Source organism: Crocodylus porosus, unplaced genomic scaffold (genome assembly GCF_001723895.1).
Source record: "Crocodylus porosus isolate Cpor-Errol unplaced genomic scaffold, CroPor_comp1, whole genome shotgun sequence".
In the NCBI taxonomy this organism is placed as follows: domain Eukaryota; kingdom Metazoa; phylum Chordata; order Crocodylia; family Crocodylidae; genus Crocodylus; species Crocodylus porosus.
In genome coordinates, this window is record NW_017728906.1 from 40,047,821 (window position 1) to 40,066,765 (window position 18,945).

Consider the following 18,945-nt stretch of genomic DNA (forward strand, 5'->3'; position numbering starts at 1 on the left):
GAAGGGGCAGCATGGCACATGGTAGATCTTGGGTTGCTTTTAAATGTCAAAGGTGATTTCCTACTTAAAAGGTTGGAGACCACTGCTCTAGGGTCTGTTAGTAACATGATCTTAGGTACCCCCAAACACCACAAAAAATTGTTTAACACTGGCAGTCAGTTGGAAGCCTCCGATACAGATACAGAGCACCTTTTAAAATCAAATGTCAACCTAATGAGTTGCACCTAACCATTATGACAAATGTTAGTATTCCAATACTGCACTGACAGGTAAAAGACTTACAAGCTTGCCAATTCCTTTGTCGTGCTTCATCATAAAACTGACGCAATATAAGGAAATCAATAACATCTGGCATATCGTGATATCTAGGTAAGACAAGAGAAGACAACTTTCATGAGAACACACAAATCAATATGCATATCACCTATGAAAACCTCACAAATGGCTCACAACCCCCCCAACAAAAAACTGTTATCCAACACCTTGAAATCCCACCTCTCCCCCATCTCCAAGTCATAGCTCACTTCCTTCCATTGGCCCCAACACCACAGCCTGATGCCTTTCTAGTCTTTTTACCAGACATGCTGCAGACACCTGTACTAGTTCTGGAATGAGAGAGGCAAATGCATAGTCATGTGACGTTATAGCAGAGTTAAGCAGCCCGCTCACAGCACCATACTAAGGTGGCTCTGCTGCTTTCTATTCTGCAGATAGGACACAGGGTAGCCTAACATCTTTAGCATGATGCTAACTAATCTGCAGATGTAAATCAGAAGAGAGTAGAGAAGAAGTCAGCAGAACACAGCATGCATCTGTCCCTGCAGTCCACCCATGGAAAACTGCTGATATTACATGCATTATGCAGAAAAAGACATACTTGACAGAAAATGATTTGTCTGTGTGCTTTCCAGTGGCATGGTCTATAAAAGCAAGCTTGAGGCAACACAGTGTAGGAGGACCAACTTCATATCTTATCCCAACAATTTTTACCAATTCTTGATCCTACAGATAAAAATTAAGACAACAATTCCATTACATTTCACAATTCCTAGTTCAGTTTCACTTTACAAATATATACGAACCATCTCAATACTCAAAAGGCCTGCATTGTTAATATTGGGAGACAGACTACTCTCAGCCAATTTTAGAAGACAATTTATACACAGACTTTCACACATGCATGCTGAAGTTTCTTTTGATAACTGGAAAAAGTCTCCTCTTCCATTTTGGTAGGAAAAGGAACTTGTAGAATTACAACTGGAGACATTATATTTACTATAAAACATTTAAAAGGCCAACATGAGCCACTTAGCACTGATTACGGCTTATTACTGCTCATAAAAAAAAAAAAAAAAATCACCTCAATGTTCTTACCCTCAAAACCATTTTTCTCCATGGCTCCTTGTGGGGGTTCAGTTTATAATTATTATTTCTTCTGACTGCCTCAATATAAGCTTCATGCCCTTGGCGAAAATATATTACCTGTTTAAAAAAAAAAAAGTAAATTGTTCACTTGAACAAAATATTTTTCCTACTCTTAGAACAAACAACTATATTAACTTAAAGAGGATTTTACATTTAATAAGATTTTCACTAAACAGACTCACCTCATCACCCATTTGAGGAACAAATGGCGATCTTCGAAGTGCAGTGTCTGTTATCCAAACAGGAGGATGCCAGTCATCTAACAGTTCTGGGATTACTGGCTGTGCAAGAGTATCAGTCTGAACATTGGATAAGCAGGATAGTTAAATACAATCTTGGCACAGGTGTCAGGGCAATTTATACAGTTTGAAAAAACTGTTGGATATAAGGTAAAACTATGAAATAAGAAAAACTCCACCACTCTATTTAAGGTCTTATTTAAAAATAAAAAATTCTCAAGATCTCAAAGTAGTACACAATTCTGGTTCTATTTGCTGTTCTCCTACTAATAAATCAAGATAGCTAATATGAGGAACTGAGAGAAGAGGAGACTTGCAAGTAATAATTCTGAAAATTACTAAGTAAAATCTAACTGCAAGGCACAATTTAAATCTGAAAAGTTAAGTCAACTGAAAGTATTACTAACATTCTAATACTGTAATTATATGATAATATACAAACAACACTGGATCTGTCCTAAACTTAGTCTTAACATTAGATGTCTGCAACTCCAAAATTATTTTACCAAAAACCCAAAATTGATTAGGTAACGCAACCAATTCTAAGGCCAAGTAGAGACGTTTTAAGTGCATTGGGGGGGGGAGGGGAAGAGAGAGAGAATAAAGGTGTTTTAAGGGCTTTCTTGGGAAAGAAAAATGGCTCTACCACAAGAAGTTAGACTGATTACCTACAAGGAAGATGCTCCTCAGGATCAATTTGAACACAGTATGCTTTTCTCAGGAGACACCCAGTATTCCAGTCCTCTGCTCTCCCTCCTGACCCAAGGGAAAGGAAGGCAAGGAGAACACTGACAGCCTGCCCACCAATGAGCTTCCTGTAGATTTCTTGAGACTTGATGCTTTTTAATTTATTTGTTTTTAAAAAGGTTCAGTGTTGCCTCTGACAACGTTTTGGACATACTGTATTTGACTAGACAAACAACTTCATTTTTGATTCAGACTTTGTCATGCTTATCCTTGCCTACTGAATTATAATGCACTGCACGACTATACCTTTAGAAGATCCAGAACAGAAGCTAGCACAGAATTCAGCCACTTACTGAACAGCACATTATACCAGTCCCCATTTGCCTTTATGGCTGCCAATGATACCACTACAACTCAGACATCTACACTGTCCATAGCTGATGTTCCTTCTATTTAAATGAAAGCCATTCATAGTAAAAGCAGGTACCAGAGTCACCATTCACCCAGGCCCAGATGTTCTGTCCTTCAGGGTATGTTATAAAATCTAACTTTAACAGACATTAAAGGAAGGGGCAGGCTTTAAGGTCTATCAGCTCATTATGCATAGCTTTAAAATGGGGCTACTAAACATCAGTTCAAGTAATTTGTTCATTTTTAGATTTTTCTGTACCAAAAGTTATTTTAAAATTTAGAAAAGCAGCACAGGCATTTTAACAGCTAATACAGAAATGTAAGAACAGGAAAAATAATTTGTTTAGGACTCCCCAGATATGAGCAGTCTCTGGATGTGTAAGGTAAAAAACTACATACTTTAAAGGGGACAAGAGAACACTGGGGAGGAAACCAAGCTCAAAGCTGGATCTATGCCAGCCACTACTGGTACCATCACAAATATCTTTACTTAATACAAAGATAATACATATGAACTCTGCAAGTTCCCAGGCATAAAAGGAGAAATCTATTAAGCAAATAGAAGTAATAAGTAGTCTCATACTTCTTCCTGTTTTTTTGGTTTGGGTTTTTTCCTTCTTTTTCTTCTTCTCTTTTTAGGAGAAGATTTCTCTACTGATATTTCATCTTCTGAAGAACTGCAATATTTAACAGCTTTCTGGCGAGCAGTTCTCACAGGAGGCTGGAGATTTATTCCTGCATCAGCTATCCAGTCAGAATACCTACTTGAAGAGTCACTGTTTGTAGGCGAGGATGGACACGCGCACACACACACAAAAAAAACAAACAAACACACAACACATGAATGGAAATACGTGCTCAAGATATTGAAAAGTAGTTCAGAACATTACATTCATTTAACTACAACATTTGCAAATATAATTTTCTTTCCATATTCTGAACCTAGTTAAGCCTTTAATATGGTTTAAAAGTTGCTTCATAAAGGACGATTTTTTTTCTTTACTTACTATGAAAAATTATTTTAAAATGCAGTATAAAAAGTTACCTAAGAGTAAAGAAATTAACTAAGGGCAATCGTTCTTCACTGAGTAGCACAGAAATAGGGAACTTTTTTGTACTTAATTCTATGCCACTTCTAACATTTTCCTTTATTTTTATATGAGGTTCAGTAAAAGAATTTAGATAAGTAAGAAGAGCCTGCCTATTCACAGACAACATAAGGAATACACTTTCAGCCATTATTAAATTAATTGAGAGTTTAAAACACACAAGACACTTTCTTGTTCTTAAAATACTGTAGCCATAGTTCAAAACAGGGCTACATCAAGAACTGGATTTTATTTAATCAGTTGAGGGCTAGAATGCAATTAAAAACTAGCACATCTGCATCATTTTTATTCAAGTGAAAGGTAAGGATTTATAGAAATCCAATATACTTAAGTGTTCAGTCAGTTAAGTGCACACTTGGAAGGCAATTCAGGAATTGCATTTCAAAAGCCACTGATTTCATGGAGATCTCCAAATTAGGCCACTTTTTCCAAGAAGTATGTCTTAATACTTGCAGGGAAATCTCTGGTACCATTTTATGTCCTATATACTGTTAGGGAACCATACCAGCTAACTGGTCCCTACAAACTCTAAGTGCACAGTTATATGAACTTCAAGTAAACTTGTGTCTATTAGGTGTACTACTGGGGATACTTTAATCTTTTTTTCTTTAAAATAGAGAAACATTAAATACAAAGGACTTGATTACTATTGCATCCCTTAAAATTCATTATGGACTGAAAGCCAGAAATACAAGATCACTTTGCTTCTTTATATTAAAAAGAAAATATAAAACAATCTTAAATTCCACATATACGGATATTAAAAATTACTTGCTCTATTTAAGAAAGAGCAACACTAGAACACAGACTGCTTAGCTTTTCCATTTACCGTATTTTTCGGACCATAAGACGCACTTTTTTCCCCCCAAAAGTGGGGGGAAAACAAGGGTGCATCTTATGGTCCGAAGGTGTGTGTCCCAGGGAGACAGGGAGGAGCTTGCCCGCGGAGGCGGCGGAGCCTGAGCAGGACACCCGCCGCTTGTTTATGCCGTGTCCCAGGGAGACGGGGCGGAGCTTGCCCGCGGAGCCCGAACGGGACATCCGCCGCTTGTTTAGACCGGAAGCCGGCGCCCGTGCCGGTGGCCGGGAGCCGGCAATAAAAATGGCCGGCCGGAACAGACTGGGCAGGAGTCCGAAGGAGGGACTCGCTGCCGCGGAGACTGAGGCTCCAGGAGGGGTGCGTCTTATGGTCCGAAAAATACGATAATAGTTTCCAAGTCCTTCATATACATCTTATGCAATTATAAACTACAATTAAACTATGGTACCCAATCATCTATTTTCTATACTTTTTATGGTGCTTTAACAATATACTTCCACTTGGCATAAATTTAATGTGTTACTTCACTTTAACAAAACCAAACTGAATCATTTTTCTAAGAATAGGCAAGTAAAAGACCCCAAGTCTGTTAAATACACAACAGAAAAACATGGGGGAGTTTCTTTAAATGAATTCAGACTTTTACTGAAAATCAAAGAATGTGGAAGACAGTTTAACAAACTGTTTCTTTAACTAAGTCCTAAGTAACCAAGCATTTCCAAACAAAACTACAAAATGTAATCACTCGTGAACAGAGCTGACCCAAGCGGGGTACAGGCCTGGGGCAAATTATCCCATGCAGGACTCTGCCCCCACTCCGATCCCACGTACCCCGATCCGAAGAAGCTGCTGCTACCAGTGGTGCAGGGGGGTGGAGGGGTGGTAGCAAGTGGCTGGATGCAAATCCAGCGGTGCAGAGCCAGCTCTGCAGGGGCCCCCCCAAAGTGCGGGACCCAGGTTGGTCCCCACCTCTAGGAATGCCCCTACTCATTAAACAGGCTAGAAATTCAAAGTGTAGAACACAAACATGCCAACATTCAGGCAAGACAAAGAAAAAAAAAGACCGCATATACCTCGAACTGTTACTGTTGCTTTTCTTGTCACTTTTCCATTCTTCTTCTTCTGATGAAGAGCCTAAACCTTCACTTTCTTCAGCTTCCTAGATTTAGACAGATTTAGACAACTGTCAATCCTAAATTTCTTACAGTACAGATTTTAAAAGGATATAAAACTAAATACACCTCACTATCCCTTCTCCTTATCAGCACTATCAATTTGGACAGCTCCCTGTACAGTGTTAAAAATTAAGTGCAGATGAAAAACAGTTCATTCCTCATTATTTGAGCTGACTCCCTGAAGCAAATGAAAATTCTAGCACTGCACCAGTAACAATTCAACCTCAAACAAGTGTAGAGTAATGTGGGCTGGGGCGGTTGGAGGGAAATGAGAATTGCTGCACTTAACAACTGAAACTCTCTGCAAGGAGTTTTTATAAATGGCTTTGAACTATATAGACATATGATTGCCATTATTAAGTCAATGCACAGTAGAACTAGACTAAAACCATTTACGAAGAGAAATTTTTAAGTGGCAGAGACAGGGGAAGCATAGATGAAGAAACTATGTTCTTTCCATTCATAGTTTAAAAAAATTATAGCAGGTGAAATATCTGATACAAGGATGTGGTAATTTGGGGAACTTTGCTCCACACTCGTCTGGCATCAGAATAGTTTTGGTTTTTTTAAACATGAAACCATATAATTACTTGCAAAACTGATTACAGTGCTAACTGAGACATCCTACAGCATACTGCAGGCTGTCCTTTCCTAAAGTTTTTCACATTTTTCATTACAAATTTGAAATTTATAACTAGTTAAGAAATCAAAATCTTTGCTAATCAAGATTTAGGAAAAAAGGAGATAAACAAAAGCCTTGCTTCTCAGTTCACAGACCTGGGTATAAGTATTAAGAGTTTTCCATCATTCCGGTTGTACCCTATATCCACAGGAAAAGCCTTAATTTACAATCTCCTTTTAAAGGCAAGCATTCAGCATTAGGCAATTCTGGAATTAAGGATGACACTTCAACTTCATCCCAGCCTTCATGCCTGCAAGTTATGATGCAGCCCCCTTAACTGCTTGACATCTTTCACAGCTTCCGCTTGCATTCAGAGTCCACAATGGACCATACAAAATAATGAACTGCTCATTTAGCGAGTGTTAATCCTCATTGTCTGAGTGTATTAAACACCTTAATTCATCACAAGCTCTTTAAAATTTCCTTTGTTGCAGAATTATTAATTCTCATGACTTTTTCTGTGGCTTCTACTATAATACCTGGCAGTTTCACAAAGTAATTAATTTACACAACTCTGCACAATGAGAAAATGATCCACATTGTACAGATAGAGAATTAAAACAGAGAAAGTTTAAATGTCATGTGTCCACTGAACCTGTCTGCCCAGCCCAGTTTTTCACAGTACTTTGCATTATGAAGCACTTCGTCAGTGTCTCAGAACGCTCAGTTCTTTTGCAAATCAGATGGTGGAATCTTGGAATTAAGAACCCTGAGAGGAGGAATCCTTCTACCTTCCCAAGGCAGCTCCCCACCACTGCATTTGAAGATGAAGACGAAGCATAGGAGGCAAAGTTCTCCTGCTTTCAGTTCTTTAGCCTGATGCTACAACTGCCAAAAGCAGCACTTAAAAGAAAAATTCTGCTTCAGCCACTGCAACCATGGGTTAGGGCTAGGCCATAGCCACTACAGACAATTACTGGAAAAAATAGAGTTTGACAGCTAAAAAGTCCCTATTGTTCCCATGTAAAGTAAGATTTTTCAAAAGGATTATAAACTTGACTGAATTTGAGTAGCTTTTCCACAGGAACATCAAAGTGTCAGGGCAATCCCACCACCAAGTTTCAAGTCTCTGTTCTGAAGCATACAGAATGGGAAGGTGAGATGGTTAGATTTTATTTCTGCTGTACAAGAACAGTCTTGGAAGTCTTTTTCTCAATTCAGTCTTTCCAAAAAATATGGTGCATGTCTTATTTGAGGACATGCAATATGCGAGTAAATATAGTACTTTCCACTAACTCTAGTTACTGGGTTACAGAATTTAGGATGCCACTCACTCACCTGCTCTATGAAGCCAAAACAATCATCCTTTTCCTCCTCAGATGAATCAAGTTGTTCTATATTTTTCCGTGTTCGATAACTCTGGTATTTACACCGATGCAGTCTACGCTTGAATTGTATCAATGAAGATTCAGAGTCACTCTGATTGTATAGAGAGATTAAAAAAATTAAAATTCTCTAATTTCTAAAAGTTAAATTTATAGAATAAAATACAATGACAAATTGTTACAAATTATTTTTTGCAGAAAGAGAGGAAAAGAAACTTCTGAATTTAAATATTAGACTAGGCTAGTTCATCATACCATATGTACTTTTGAATAAGAAATGGCTTTAGTTAAATACTGTTGTTTGAAACAGTTCATATAAATATCAGGAATTTTAAAATTCATATGCAACATTAATTCTGAGAAGCTGCTGCTGTTCCTGACTTTCACACAAGTATCCAGCACAGCTTTCCCCATTTCATTTTTCAGATATTTCATTAAGCCAGCACGTCTTCTGTGTTTAACTATGTTACAGTAAAATCCAGACTAAGTTAAGAAGAAATCAACCATAACAAATTAAATACATCTGTACCACCTAACTGGACTACTGTGAATGTACTGGGAATGAACTGCTAAAGAACTGAGGTCTACAGAGTTGGTCATTTTGATATTTTTACAATACATTTCAGAACAGCATCAGAAATTCTTAACTCTTAAGACTAAATTTTCTTTACGACTAGGGTGTCCAGACTATGGAACAAGCTCCCCTCAGAGGTGGTGCAATCATCTACCATAGAAGTCTTCAAGATATGACTGGATGGTCACCTGGCTGGGGTTGTCTGACCCCAGATGTCTTTCCTGCTCTTGCAGGGGGCTGGACCTGATGATCTTTCAGGGTCCCTTCCTGGCCTATGATTTTAATAGCTCACAGTTGTATATATAATAAAAGTATAGTTCTCTGTTAGGCATCCTAATTTATTCTCCAGTTTCATTATTACAGAAAAGTGACATTTGGGGAAAAAAAAAGCACTAAAAGCACCACAGAAGAAGGTTAAAGTCATAAAAACAAATTAAGAGTTTTAAATGAAAGGATATTTTGACAGTACAACATTTAAATGGGAAAGTGTTTCTAAAGGCAAGCAGGAGGCCATATGTAGCCATTTAAAAGCTCTCAAAACAACAATGGTTATTTACAGGCAAACAAAACTTGCGTGACTGTCAAGTTTCTTATCGTTCTCACTTTCATAAAGGAAAGTAGCAATTTTTACTTATTGTTAGTAGCACAATTTGAAACTATCCCAGTTGTCAACAGCAATTCAAGGAAAGCATGATTATAAAAACTAAAACACAAAAGGATGACACAACAGGAACTCACTTAAGATAGTTCACGGGACCCTTCGTATTACAGAAAAGCTGATTAAGTAAGAACTCTTAAACTATACACAAAAAAGTTGTTGAAACAAGGATGGTGGCTGAAAAGTGAAATTAACCAACCATTTTGTTTCTCTGAAGAAACCATCTTGAGAATTCTCACGCTCAGGAGCTGAGATGGTGAATGTGGGAAATTTTTCCTATTTCTAAAACTTGACTCTTGAATATAGTAAAGCCAGACCTTATTCTCAGCTTGTCAGAAAAGCATCCTTTCAAAACTCTGGTCAGTTCTTTAGAAGGAGAAAAACTTAATTCCCTTTACGAAAGCCAATTTATGCTGACTAATAAATCACGGAACACACTTCAGAGTAGGTTTGTGAAATTCTGTCTATAGGATTTCTTTAGGAAAATGTGTAGGTGTTTTTTCTAGCTTGTCCCCCAACTTCTCAACTCACGTAAACATTAGGAGATCAGCGTTCTCTACAGTTGCTTCATACCTGTTCGGAAGACTGAAATGACTTCCTTTTCCTCTCTGTTACATAGAGCTCTCTCTCCTCCTCTCCCTTTGCAATCCGGTACTCCTCTTGTTTTCTACAAGAAATTTATGAAAAATTGTCAAACAGAAATAAGATTCTAACTTCCCAAACATACTGAGTAGTCACGGGGACAGAGATTAAAAGAAAGCTACTTGGACATTAAGACGTTAATTTTAAAAGGCTTCTATTGAAATTAACACACCACCTGTTCAAATGGTTCTTTCTTGAAAAGACTATAAAAAGAAGTGCAAGTAGTTCTGTGGTTTCAAATATTTAAGGCTATTTTTTTTTTTTTGCAGTTTCTTGGAAGTGAATTAAAGAAATAAAAAACTGCCAGAGTTTTTGAGGAACCAGAAAAATTTCTTACCACACAGTTCCATTTAATTAGGGGTGTGAAAGGTTAAACAACTGTTGAACCTACAAGTGCAGTGATAACCCCCTTAGCTAACCACAAGTAGCTTAATGACTTATCAATTAAGCAATTAGCTCCTCATTCACAGGTGCTCCCTCCCTCTCAGCAGGGCTTCAAATGGGCTGTGTTGTCTGGTGGGCTTGCCTCCTTCCCCACAGCTGGGCAATCAAAAGGCTCCAGGAACCAGAACAGTTCCCACCAGCAGCTGTGTCCAAGCTGCTGTATTATTATTAGTTAATTGTTTAACCAATATAAATTAGAAGGGGTTAAATAAAGTTTTTAAACAATATTTACAACCCTATATCTAACTGGCACTGATGCCAGCCAGTTCTTGCATTGTCCCAATGGAACACAGAGGGGCAAGATAAAGGGATACAATTTACAGCAAGTCTTTTTTTATGGTCAACATATTTCCACATTGGATCTCTCAAAATTATTGTGCTTACATACCACAAAAACTTTCCCCAAAAATCAGCATTTCAACATTGGGGTTCATATTTTAAGCAGAGAAGCTGGTTTTCTATGCTGGAATGGATGCATGCTTCACTCCTTGCGGGCTCCATGGAGAAAAAAGCAAAGCATATTTTTTAGGTTAGCAAAAGCTAGTTATACCTCTCATAGCTTCTGCTGAATTGGCAGTGGCTATGGGAAAGTTAAAACTGTAGCTTCTGCTAATGCTGAAAAGCCTACTCTGCCCCTACAGTCAGCCATGACTCTGGAAGTCTTCCCTCCACTTCATTCTGCCTTCCCAAAAGGTAAGCATCTTATCTGGGAGCATGTGGTACATGAGAAAATATGGTGACATTTAATAACTTCATTTTGCACAAGAATATTTTTAATGTAAGCCTAACATCACTGGAGTTTAGGAAGAACACCAAGATATTACAGTAGTAGTCATTTCTAAAGCAACCTCCATATATTAGCCAACTAGATTTCCACACACCTGAATAAGCTCAGCAGTATTTCTGGTACAACTACTCTTCGTTTCCAAGCTTGAAGGTCTCGCTCCGTAGCAATTTGACTCCGTGGAGCATTCTGATGCATCTGACGCACTCCTTCAACTTGTCCACTGCGACGCAAACCAATGTTGGGAGGGGACTGAATGTCTAAACTTGGCCTTCTAAAAGCTAAAAATACAGAGGAGGAAAAATAAGTCTTTTACCAGAGAGCACTGATGACCAATGTCTGACTTTCTCAGGTATGAAAGAGAAATCAGCTCTTCCCTACAAAAGTAGACATACACTTTCTATAGTGATAAATAGATTAGGATTCCAAGCTGTTTTAAAAAAAGGTTATCATTACTACTAATACTTTCAAATAGAAGTGAAAGCAAGCATAAGATAGACGGTATTATTCTGAGCTTTTCCTGCTGATTCCGCACAAGCTGGATAGCACTTCTTGCTCCCCCCCACCCGGCTTATGCTTACATAAGAAAAGGTGTGTGCGTACTGGCCAATAATGTTCATTTTAAATCTACTAGAAATCCATACAGTAAAGGGAGAAGAAAACATTATCTGAATTAAAAGTTAAACACACTTTATTTTTGCAAACTTTGGGAAAACGCAAGCGAGTTTCAAGAACTGATTTTAAATGTTTGTGTACCCTTAAAAATTTAAGCAATCTATAATAAAATTGCCCTTAACCAACCTGTATTGTAAAAATGTCAAAAAGTTATGTTCCAATTCACAGAAATATTTTAGCCCAAGAACTTAATTAGAAAACTGGCTAGGTACCATGTAGACTATTTCAGGTTAAAAAGTAGATACCAATAGGTACTAACCTCTTCTAGGTGTTCCTTCCCCATTCTGTGGTCCACTTGGAGCTGCTTCTTGATCTGCTCCTGTTCTTTGGTCTTGTTGTTGCTGTAACTGTCTTATCATGCCATCAAGAATGCTGGGCTCCAAACCTTGATCATCCTGATCAAGTGTCTGCTGGCCTATAACTTGTTCCACCACCTCTCCATCACCTTGAAAATGTAATGCACACCAGAAGCAAAACAAACCTGCATGTTTAATCAACACACTAAAATCTAAACCTGCTACCTGCATCTTGAGCAAGGGATTATTTTGAAATAGTATTTAATACGTTCTTTTAACTTCTTGACCAATTGTTCCAGGAAAAATGTAAGCATGTTGTGGCTGTATATCTATGAAGAATCAGTCATCAACTAAAAGACACATGAATAAAAGGGACAAAACACAAACAGAATTCACACTTTTTCAAAAAACTCAGCTTCACCACTTCTACTAGTTGCTAAAGCAATTTAAGCCAGACATGCCAGGTGCATTGAGCAATCAGAAACCTGCCTGAGGTGTAGAGGATTGTTGGTTGTAGCTGTGTTGTTATAAGGACTTAAGCAGACAAAGTTCTCTGGGTAGACATACTATCTTTTATTCGGCCAACTAAACAGTCCAAATAGTTGGTCTAAGAAAAGATAGCATGCCAACCAAAGAACCTTGTCTGCCTGAGGTGTAGAGTAATTCTTCTATCCTAATCTCAACCACTGTTTAAATGTGTTAATAGGAGCCTCAAACTAACTGTGTCTTCTCAATTTTTGGGCTGCTATGGGAGACAAAGCACTCCAAGCACCCTGACCAGTTATAAAATACAGTGCACGCAGTCGAACAGAAGCAGAACAGGTATGAGTAAATGCAACTAGTATTAATAAGGTTATATATAAAGGTGAAAGCAGGCTGTTTCTGAAGGAAGTTTCTGAAGGGCTTAAGTAGTACTTTTCATACTGATCCAAGGGATATGGAAAAATGACTAGTGCTATTTGCACGAATTTCAATAGCTACATGTCCTACTCATTGGTATTGGCTTAAACTACTTTATTATAATATGCACTACACAATCTCTTTGTAAGCCTGCAACTAGAAGGTGAAACTACAGCAAACAGCTCTTCAAACAACACTGCATCCAATAGATTATTTGTGACAAGCATAAGACACTCTGAGCTGCGCTAAAACTTCAACTAAATAAAATATTTAATATTCCACATTTAACTTAAAAATACTGTAGCTAGCTGATTATCCAGAAAGCCAATTGTCTGGAAAGCTTTTTATTAACGTGATCATTAGCCCACAGTTGGGTTTTGTTTGCTGGTGGCAACCAGACATTGTTTACTAGTGCTCTGAGATTTTAACACATTACAAACTATGTTTGTTTATTGTTAGTTGTAATATTTGCTGTAGCATACAATAATTATAGTTTTGAACAATTCATACTGTGGTGATTATCCAGACTGATGTATTATCAGCTTTCTACTGTATTTTAATTTTTCTATTCAAATGCATAGTAATGATACTCAAGACTAGTCAGAGCTAGATTCATAAGTTAAAACTGCTATTCTTACTTGTTGCTACATATCCCAGTTGAGGAATCAAATGCTCATCAGCACAGTTCTCCCTTCCAGGTACCAATCTCTGGTATTTTGTTGGGTGAGGGTTTCCATCCACATCTACTAAGAATGGAGGGGGCATGAGATGAGGAGCCTGTTGAGTCTGCTCATCTAGGACATAATTGTTAGAGTCTCGAATCAGTGGTCGGTAGTCAGTGTGGAAGAACATCTGATCAGGAATCTAGAAAGAAATGAAGCTTGTATGTTGTCAACTTGAAAAAAATGCTAAAGAATTTGAATGTAGAGGCAAATTATGCTAAGCATTAACCTCAAATTACTCAAAAAGTATACAGGGGAGTTCTCACAAGGAAAAAGAACAAAGCTACTAGCACAAGTCACTTTGGATTTGTGATATATTCTTGGTATACTCTTCATAGAAGGAACTGCTGGCAAGCAATTACATGTATTCAGTACATACTTCAGGAAAGAGGCACAGAGATTGCAATCCTGTATAAAGTAAAACTGCTATACTAAAAGGAACGCGTCTAAAAAGCCAAAGTTCCACATGTCCATTACTTTATTATAAATATTTTTCAGAAAAATGTTGCTGTTTCCAATGTAAAAAGGACAGTTAAGTGCTGAAACAAGTTAAGCTAAGTTACTTCTTGATCATGATTTTTTTTCCATTAAAAATAAAAGGCTCTGCATGTCAAACTAAATTACATGCATGCAACTTTTTAAATAAGTGTAACGGCTTAGTTGTCTACAAAAACGTAGAACCTTTGCTCTTGACTGTAACAGGCAAGAAAATAACTAGTTTCACTTCCAGATTTCAGGCTAAGCATATCAGGTTATAAAAACGGTAAAAACCCAACAAATAAGCAAACAAACCCTTCAACAAGTGATGCGGAACCTCCTTTGCCATTTTTACAAAAACATTTTTGGTGTAGAATTTTACTTTACAAAAGTTCACAGAAGTTCTTAGGAGAGAATGCTTATGTGCTCAAATATTAAGTACAATCACTATGTGAATTTTAGTAATGCTATTTTAAAAAAAAGCTGCTATCATCATCATGATCAACTGAAACAAACTTACCTTCTCATAAGGTTTACTACATCCAAAACCAAATATCAATAAATGTCCATGAGAATCTGTACATGCAAAATGCTGTCCATCTGGTGAAAACTTGCAGTCAAAAACAGCACCATGTCCCTGGCCTTCAATCTAGATTGAAGGGGGAGAGGAAACAAACTCAAAAGCAAGTTTTGTCAGAAGAAAATGCACAAAAACAACCCTAACCTCCAAACCACCAAAACAAGCAACACCCACAGTTTTAGCCAAACTTTGATTATCAAAGGCTTATTTAAACAATCATGCTCCAACTACCACATCCTAGTTATGGTGCAAAAAATTCTTCTGTTGTTATTTCAGTTCATTTTATTTTGCATTTCCCTTGACATGATAATCATTGCCTTGGGTTTGCACCTAGCTCTGCACTGGCAAGCTCTGACACCTGAAGCCCGAAAGTTTTACCCATACAGACCTGATTAAAGATCTGAGCTCCAGAAACACAACCGCTACCATAACATTCATTTTCCATATAAAGAGAAGAATAAAAATTTCAGGTGTGGACAAAATATACCCTCATCACCCCTGTAAAAGGGGAGGCGGTTCAGAAGTGCACATCAGCTGTTATGAACTATAACACAACTTTGCACAGGCCTGTAAGAGATGCAAGTTAAGTAAACAGTCCTTATCTCTAACCCCGATTCATTCAGAGTTCAAGTTAAGATTAGCAAAATTGTTTTATCTGCATTATTCCTCTACACAACACTTATATCACAATCGCTTACATATCAGTATCCTTTGGTATAGATCATCTTTATTTTGGTCTATATTAATATTCTTCCTAAGACTTTATTATATGTAAATTATTCTTAGTACAAGTAAAAGGAATGCAATATATAGCTTACCAAATTATTTCAGATAAGATGATAACAACACTCTTGAAAAGTTCCACCTTGCCAAAGTCAGGAATCTGTAACCAACTATTTACTTAATCATCTAGGCTGCTTACAGAAGTAAAAAAAAAAAAAAAAAGCAGCGTTTTACTTTAAACTCAGCACTTCCGTGCGAAGCCAAGCACATATCCAAGAAGAACTGCATTAGTTGGACTCAACTTGCCCGATGTCTATATAGATCAGGCACTTTAGTGGGGCTTTTTTGGCACTTTTATCTAATAGCCGATTCAAATGATAAATGAACCAGAAAGGCCCATTGAAGTGGCTAATCTATACAGACACCGTGGAGCCGGGTCGAATTAATGCGCTGCTTCTTCTGGTAAAGCACGTTTTATAGGGTTTTTTTGGTTTTTAACATTGGTAAGGAGTCCTGTAGTATAAGATCTTAATTTTAAAAGGTCTATAGTTACTTCATAGCCTTAAGTAATTTGAGCTACAACTGCTCAAAGAGCCTGCTTTCTTTAAGAAAAGAAACTGCTATGTTGAAACCAGTGGACAAACATATGACTGCATTCTGAAAATGGAAGATAAAAGTACAATAAATTAAAACTTGCTTGGCCTTACCATGTTAAAATAGTGTTTAGTTTTGCTGCCTTTTGTAATATCCCATATAAAGATGTTACCATCATGCCCTGCAGACAACATAATCCTTGAATCAAAGGGATGGGTCTCCAACACAAATACTTCATCTGTATGTCCCTGTTATTCAAAAGTGATTATTCACAACTGCATATTCAAACACAGAAGTACCTATACTTTCACAAGTTAATAATTGGCACCCTACTAAGCATGAAGAGAGTACTCAAATCTTGCTTCATCTCCCTAAACTCAGTCTATTAGGGGACCTCCTAAGCCCTTATGACTGTCACTGGAAATGAGATCTTATGATGCCATAATCCTGCATGGCTGGAATGTGAAGATAGGGAACCTGTGCCACAGAAGTGACAAACAGGCTAGATAGTAAAAGTGTCCAGCGAACCAAAAAAAGATCATACTATTTTTGGAAAACAAAACATCTAGCTCAGGGTTGTTACACTTACTGCCAGCTGAATCTGGCCCACAAACTTTTGCCCCAGTTCTGGCTGCAATAAGCAACCTTCACACAGTGGCAGTCATGTCATGTGCCTAGGCAAGACCAGAAAAGGCACTGAAGCCCCAGCAATACCACAGCTTGTCACTGAAGTGACAGCCAAGCACACACCTGGGCAAGAGCTACGGCACTGGAGACCTAGCAGCAGCACTGTGGGAAGAAGCCGGAGGTTACAGGGACTTGGCTGTCACCACAGGAAGCAGCTGTAGTGAAGCTCTTGTCCAGGTGGCTGGCTGTAGCTTCAGAAAAAAAAAAAAAAAAAAGTTACAGCAAAGCTGCTGGAGCTCTCACCAGCCTGGCCCAGGCAGTACTGCAGGAAGCAGCCCAGCGTTATGGCTCATTCTCAGTAACAGCCAAGCACCCGGGAAGTAAGCCTCTTCTTGATAGGTCCATACTGTCCAGATTAGACCGTGCATGCAGTGGATCTGGCATGGCGGAGGGGGGAAGCTGGACTTCCATGGGCTCGTTTGATACCCCTGCTTTAAGCCAACCCAGAAGTCATGAAATAGGGGGTGAATATTTGTGGGCTCAATCTGGCTTTGCACCACTCATCAGGCCTACAGGGCCAGACAGATCTGAAACACTGATCTAGATTCAGGAAGTAGTGTTAAAAAAGAAACAAAAAACAATCCCCCTCCCCAGGGAATTTGACGCACCTTCTGAAAATGACCATGAAGAGCACCAAACTGGGAAGCGTGGTTATCAAGGGGAAAAAAAAAAAAAAAAGAAAAAAAAAGCCTCAAGCTTTTCCATATTTCACTGGAAAGACAAGTCTAATGTTGCTTTCATACCTAGGCAGGGGTTTGATTTTTATGTTTTTGTTTTGCGTTTTTTTGGGCTGGGGCAGGGGGGAAGGCATAATTAACTTTCAGACAAATCAGGCTTAAGTGACCCTTTCAGCAGGCAAATATCACTAGAATTTTAAAAAAAGAAAAGCAAGTAAGATAAGTACATACCACTAAATCATGAAGCAGCTGCCCAGTATAAGAATTCCAAACTTTGAGTAGGTGATTATTCACAGCAGTAACAACAAAGTCATCATTTTGATTCCAAGCTATCATTGTCACTTTGGGCTTCATAAATTTATCTTCCTCTGAACATGAATCATTGCTTAAAAAAAAAGTTGTACCATTAAAATTAAGCATTTGGTTCAACATCCAGATACAAAAATTAAACTGTCTTCCAATGCTAAGAACCTGAAAAAAAAACTGAATTAAAGATTAATATTCAGACTTACTTTGCTCACTAAAATTTGGTATTTCCATAGCACTGTGAACAAAATTGAGAACAGCTTAAATCTTAAGTCTGAACTATACATTAACCAACCCAAAAAGAGAATCATGAAACTATAACTGTGTATATCTAATTTTAAAGGAAAACAGTTTTAAGTTTAAAATATTAGTGAGCATGTTAAAGAACTGATAAACAACAGACTACATCGTGGTCATGGTCAGATGTCTGGCTTTTTTTGCTACTTTAACAGGCCAGCTATATGAAAAGGACACAATAGAATTCTAATACAATAACAACTACTATTTTTACCTGAATTTAAGATGACCTTGAATTTAAGACAACCCCCATCACTAGATTCTGGACACACCAAATTATAAATTGGTTATAAATTAAATACGTTTAGAACCTATGTATTGGGGGAGATTCAGATTAAATTTGCCCTCCCCACCCTCTCACGGCTGTGTCAGCAGGAGTGCAGACAATGGGGAAAGCGAAGCAGAGGGAACAGGCAAGGAAGAAAAGCCCCTTCACCACTTGCCGCCTCCTTCTGCTGCTTTACCTGTGGCTCTAAGCACAGGTAGAACCCCCAAGCCATTCCTCCCCCTTGTTGCAAAGAGCAGCTGTGCTGGGAGCCCAGCTCAGCAGGCACAGATTCCTCCTTTCCTGCCCTGCTCCCTTCCCTCCTCCCCTGCTGCTCTGCCTATGCTTGGGCTAGCAGGTGAGACTGGAGGAAGGAACGGAGCAAGGAATAGAGGAATCTGCAAACTGCAAGCTGGGCTCCAGACAGCTGCTTGCTGCAGGCTGAAGCAGGAATAGCTCTGGACTTCCCCCATGTCTGCCACAGCTGAGTCCTACTGCTCCAGTTGCATGCTGTGGGCAGCAGTCATGCAGGAACCTATAGCCAGCTGGAGACCGCAGCAGCAGCAGCATGCTGATTCCTCCTTCCCAGCCTGACTCTGTGCCAGAAAGGGAGGAGAGGGGAGAGGAGCTGGGCAGGGAGCAAAGCTGGAAGCAGGAATCTTCATGCTGCTGCTGTTGTCCCTGCCTCAGCTGGGATCCTGCACAGCTTTTCTTCACAACTCCCAAAGGGAGCAGAGAGATATTCTGTTCTAAGATGAGGCTTTGTTTTCA

The 18,945-nt window shown here is 38.5% G+C and overlaps 1 protein-coding gene across 6 annotated transcripts in view; it reads right to left on the reverse strand.

Annotated features, from left to right (window-relative positions):
* The window catches only part of BRWD1 (bromodomain and WD repeat domain containing 1), a 94,045-nt gene that overhangs the window by 44,934 nt on the left and 30,166 nt on the right, over positions 1-18,945 (reverse strand). For 5 of the 6 annotated variants that reach the window (XM_019528948.1, XM_019528947.1, XM_019528950.1 and 2 more), the window contains exons 15-27: positions 16,056-16,190; positions 14,566-14,694; positions 13,485-13,710; positions 11,910-12,095; positions 11,073-11,256; positions 9,679-9,772; positions 7,827-7,967; positions 5,765-5,850; positions 3,346-3,538; positions 1,608-1,724; positions 1,375-1,482; positions 878-1,002; positions 283-365 (exon numbers count right to left, since the gene is read on the reverse strand). In XM_019528948.1, the coding sequence (XP_019384493.1) occupies positions 283-365; positions 878-1,002; positions 1,375-1,482; positions 1,608-1,724; positions 3,346-3,538; positions 5,765-5,850; positions 7,827-7,967; positions 9,679-9,772; positions 11,073-11,256; positions 11,910-12,095; positions 13,485-13,710; positions 14,566-14,694; positions 16,056-16,190 (1,807 nt within the window). Of the gene's footprint in view, positions 1-282; positions 366-877; positions 1,003-1,374; positions 1,483-1,607; positions 1,725-3,345; positions 3,539-5,764; positions 5,851-7,826; positions 7,968-9,678; positions 9,773-11,072; positions 11,257-11,909; positions 12,096-13,484; positions 13,711-14,565; positions 14,695-16,055; positions 16,191-17,537; positions 17,691-18,945 lie in introns of those variants that run through there. The other variant, XM_019528951.1, reaches the window with a different exon arrangement.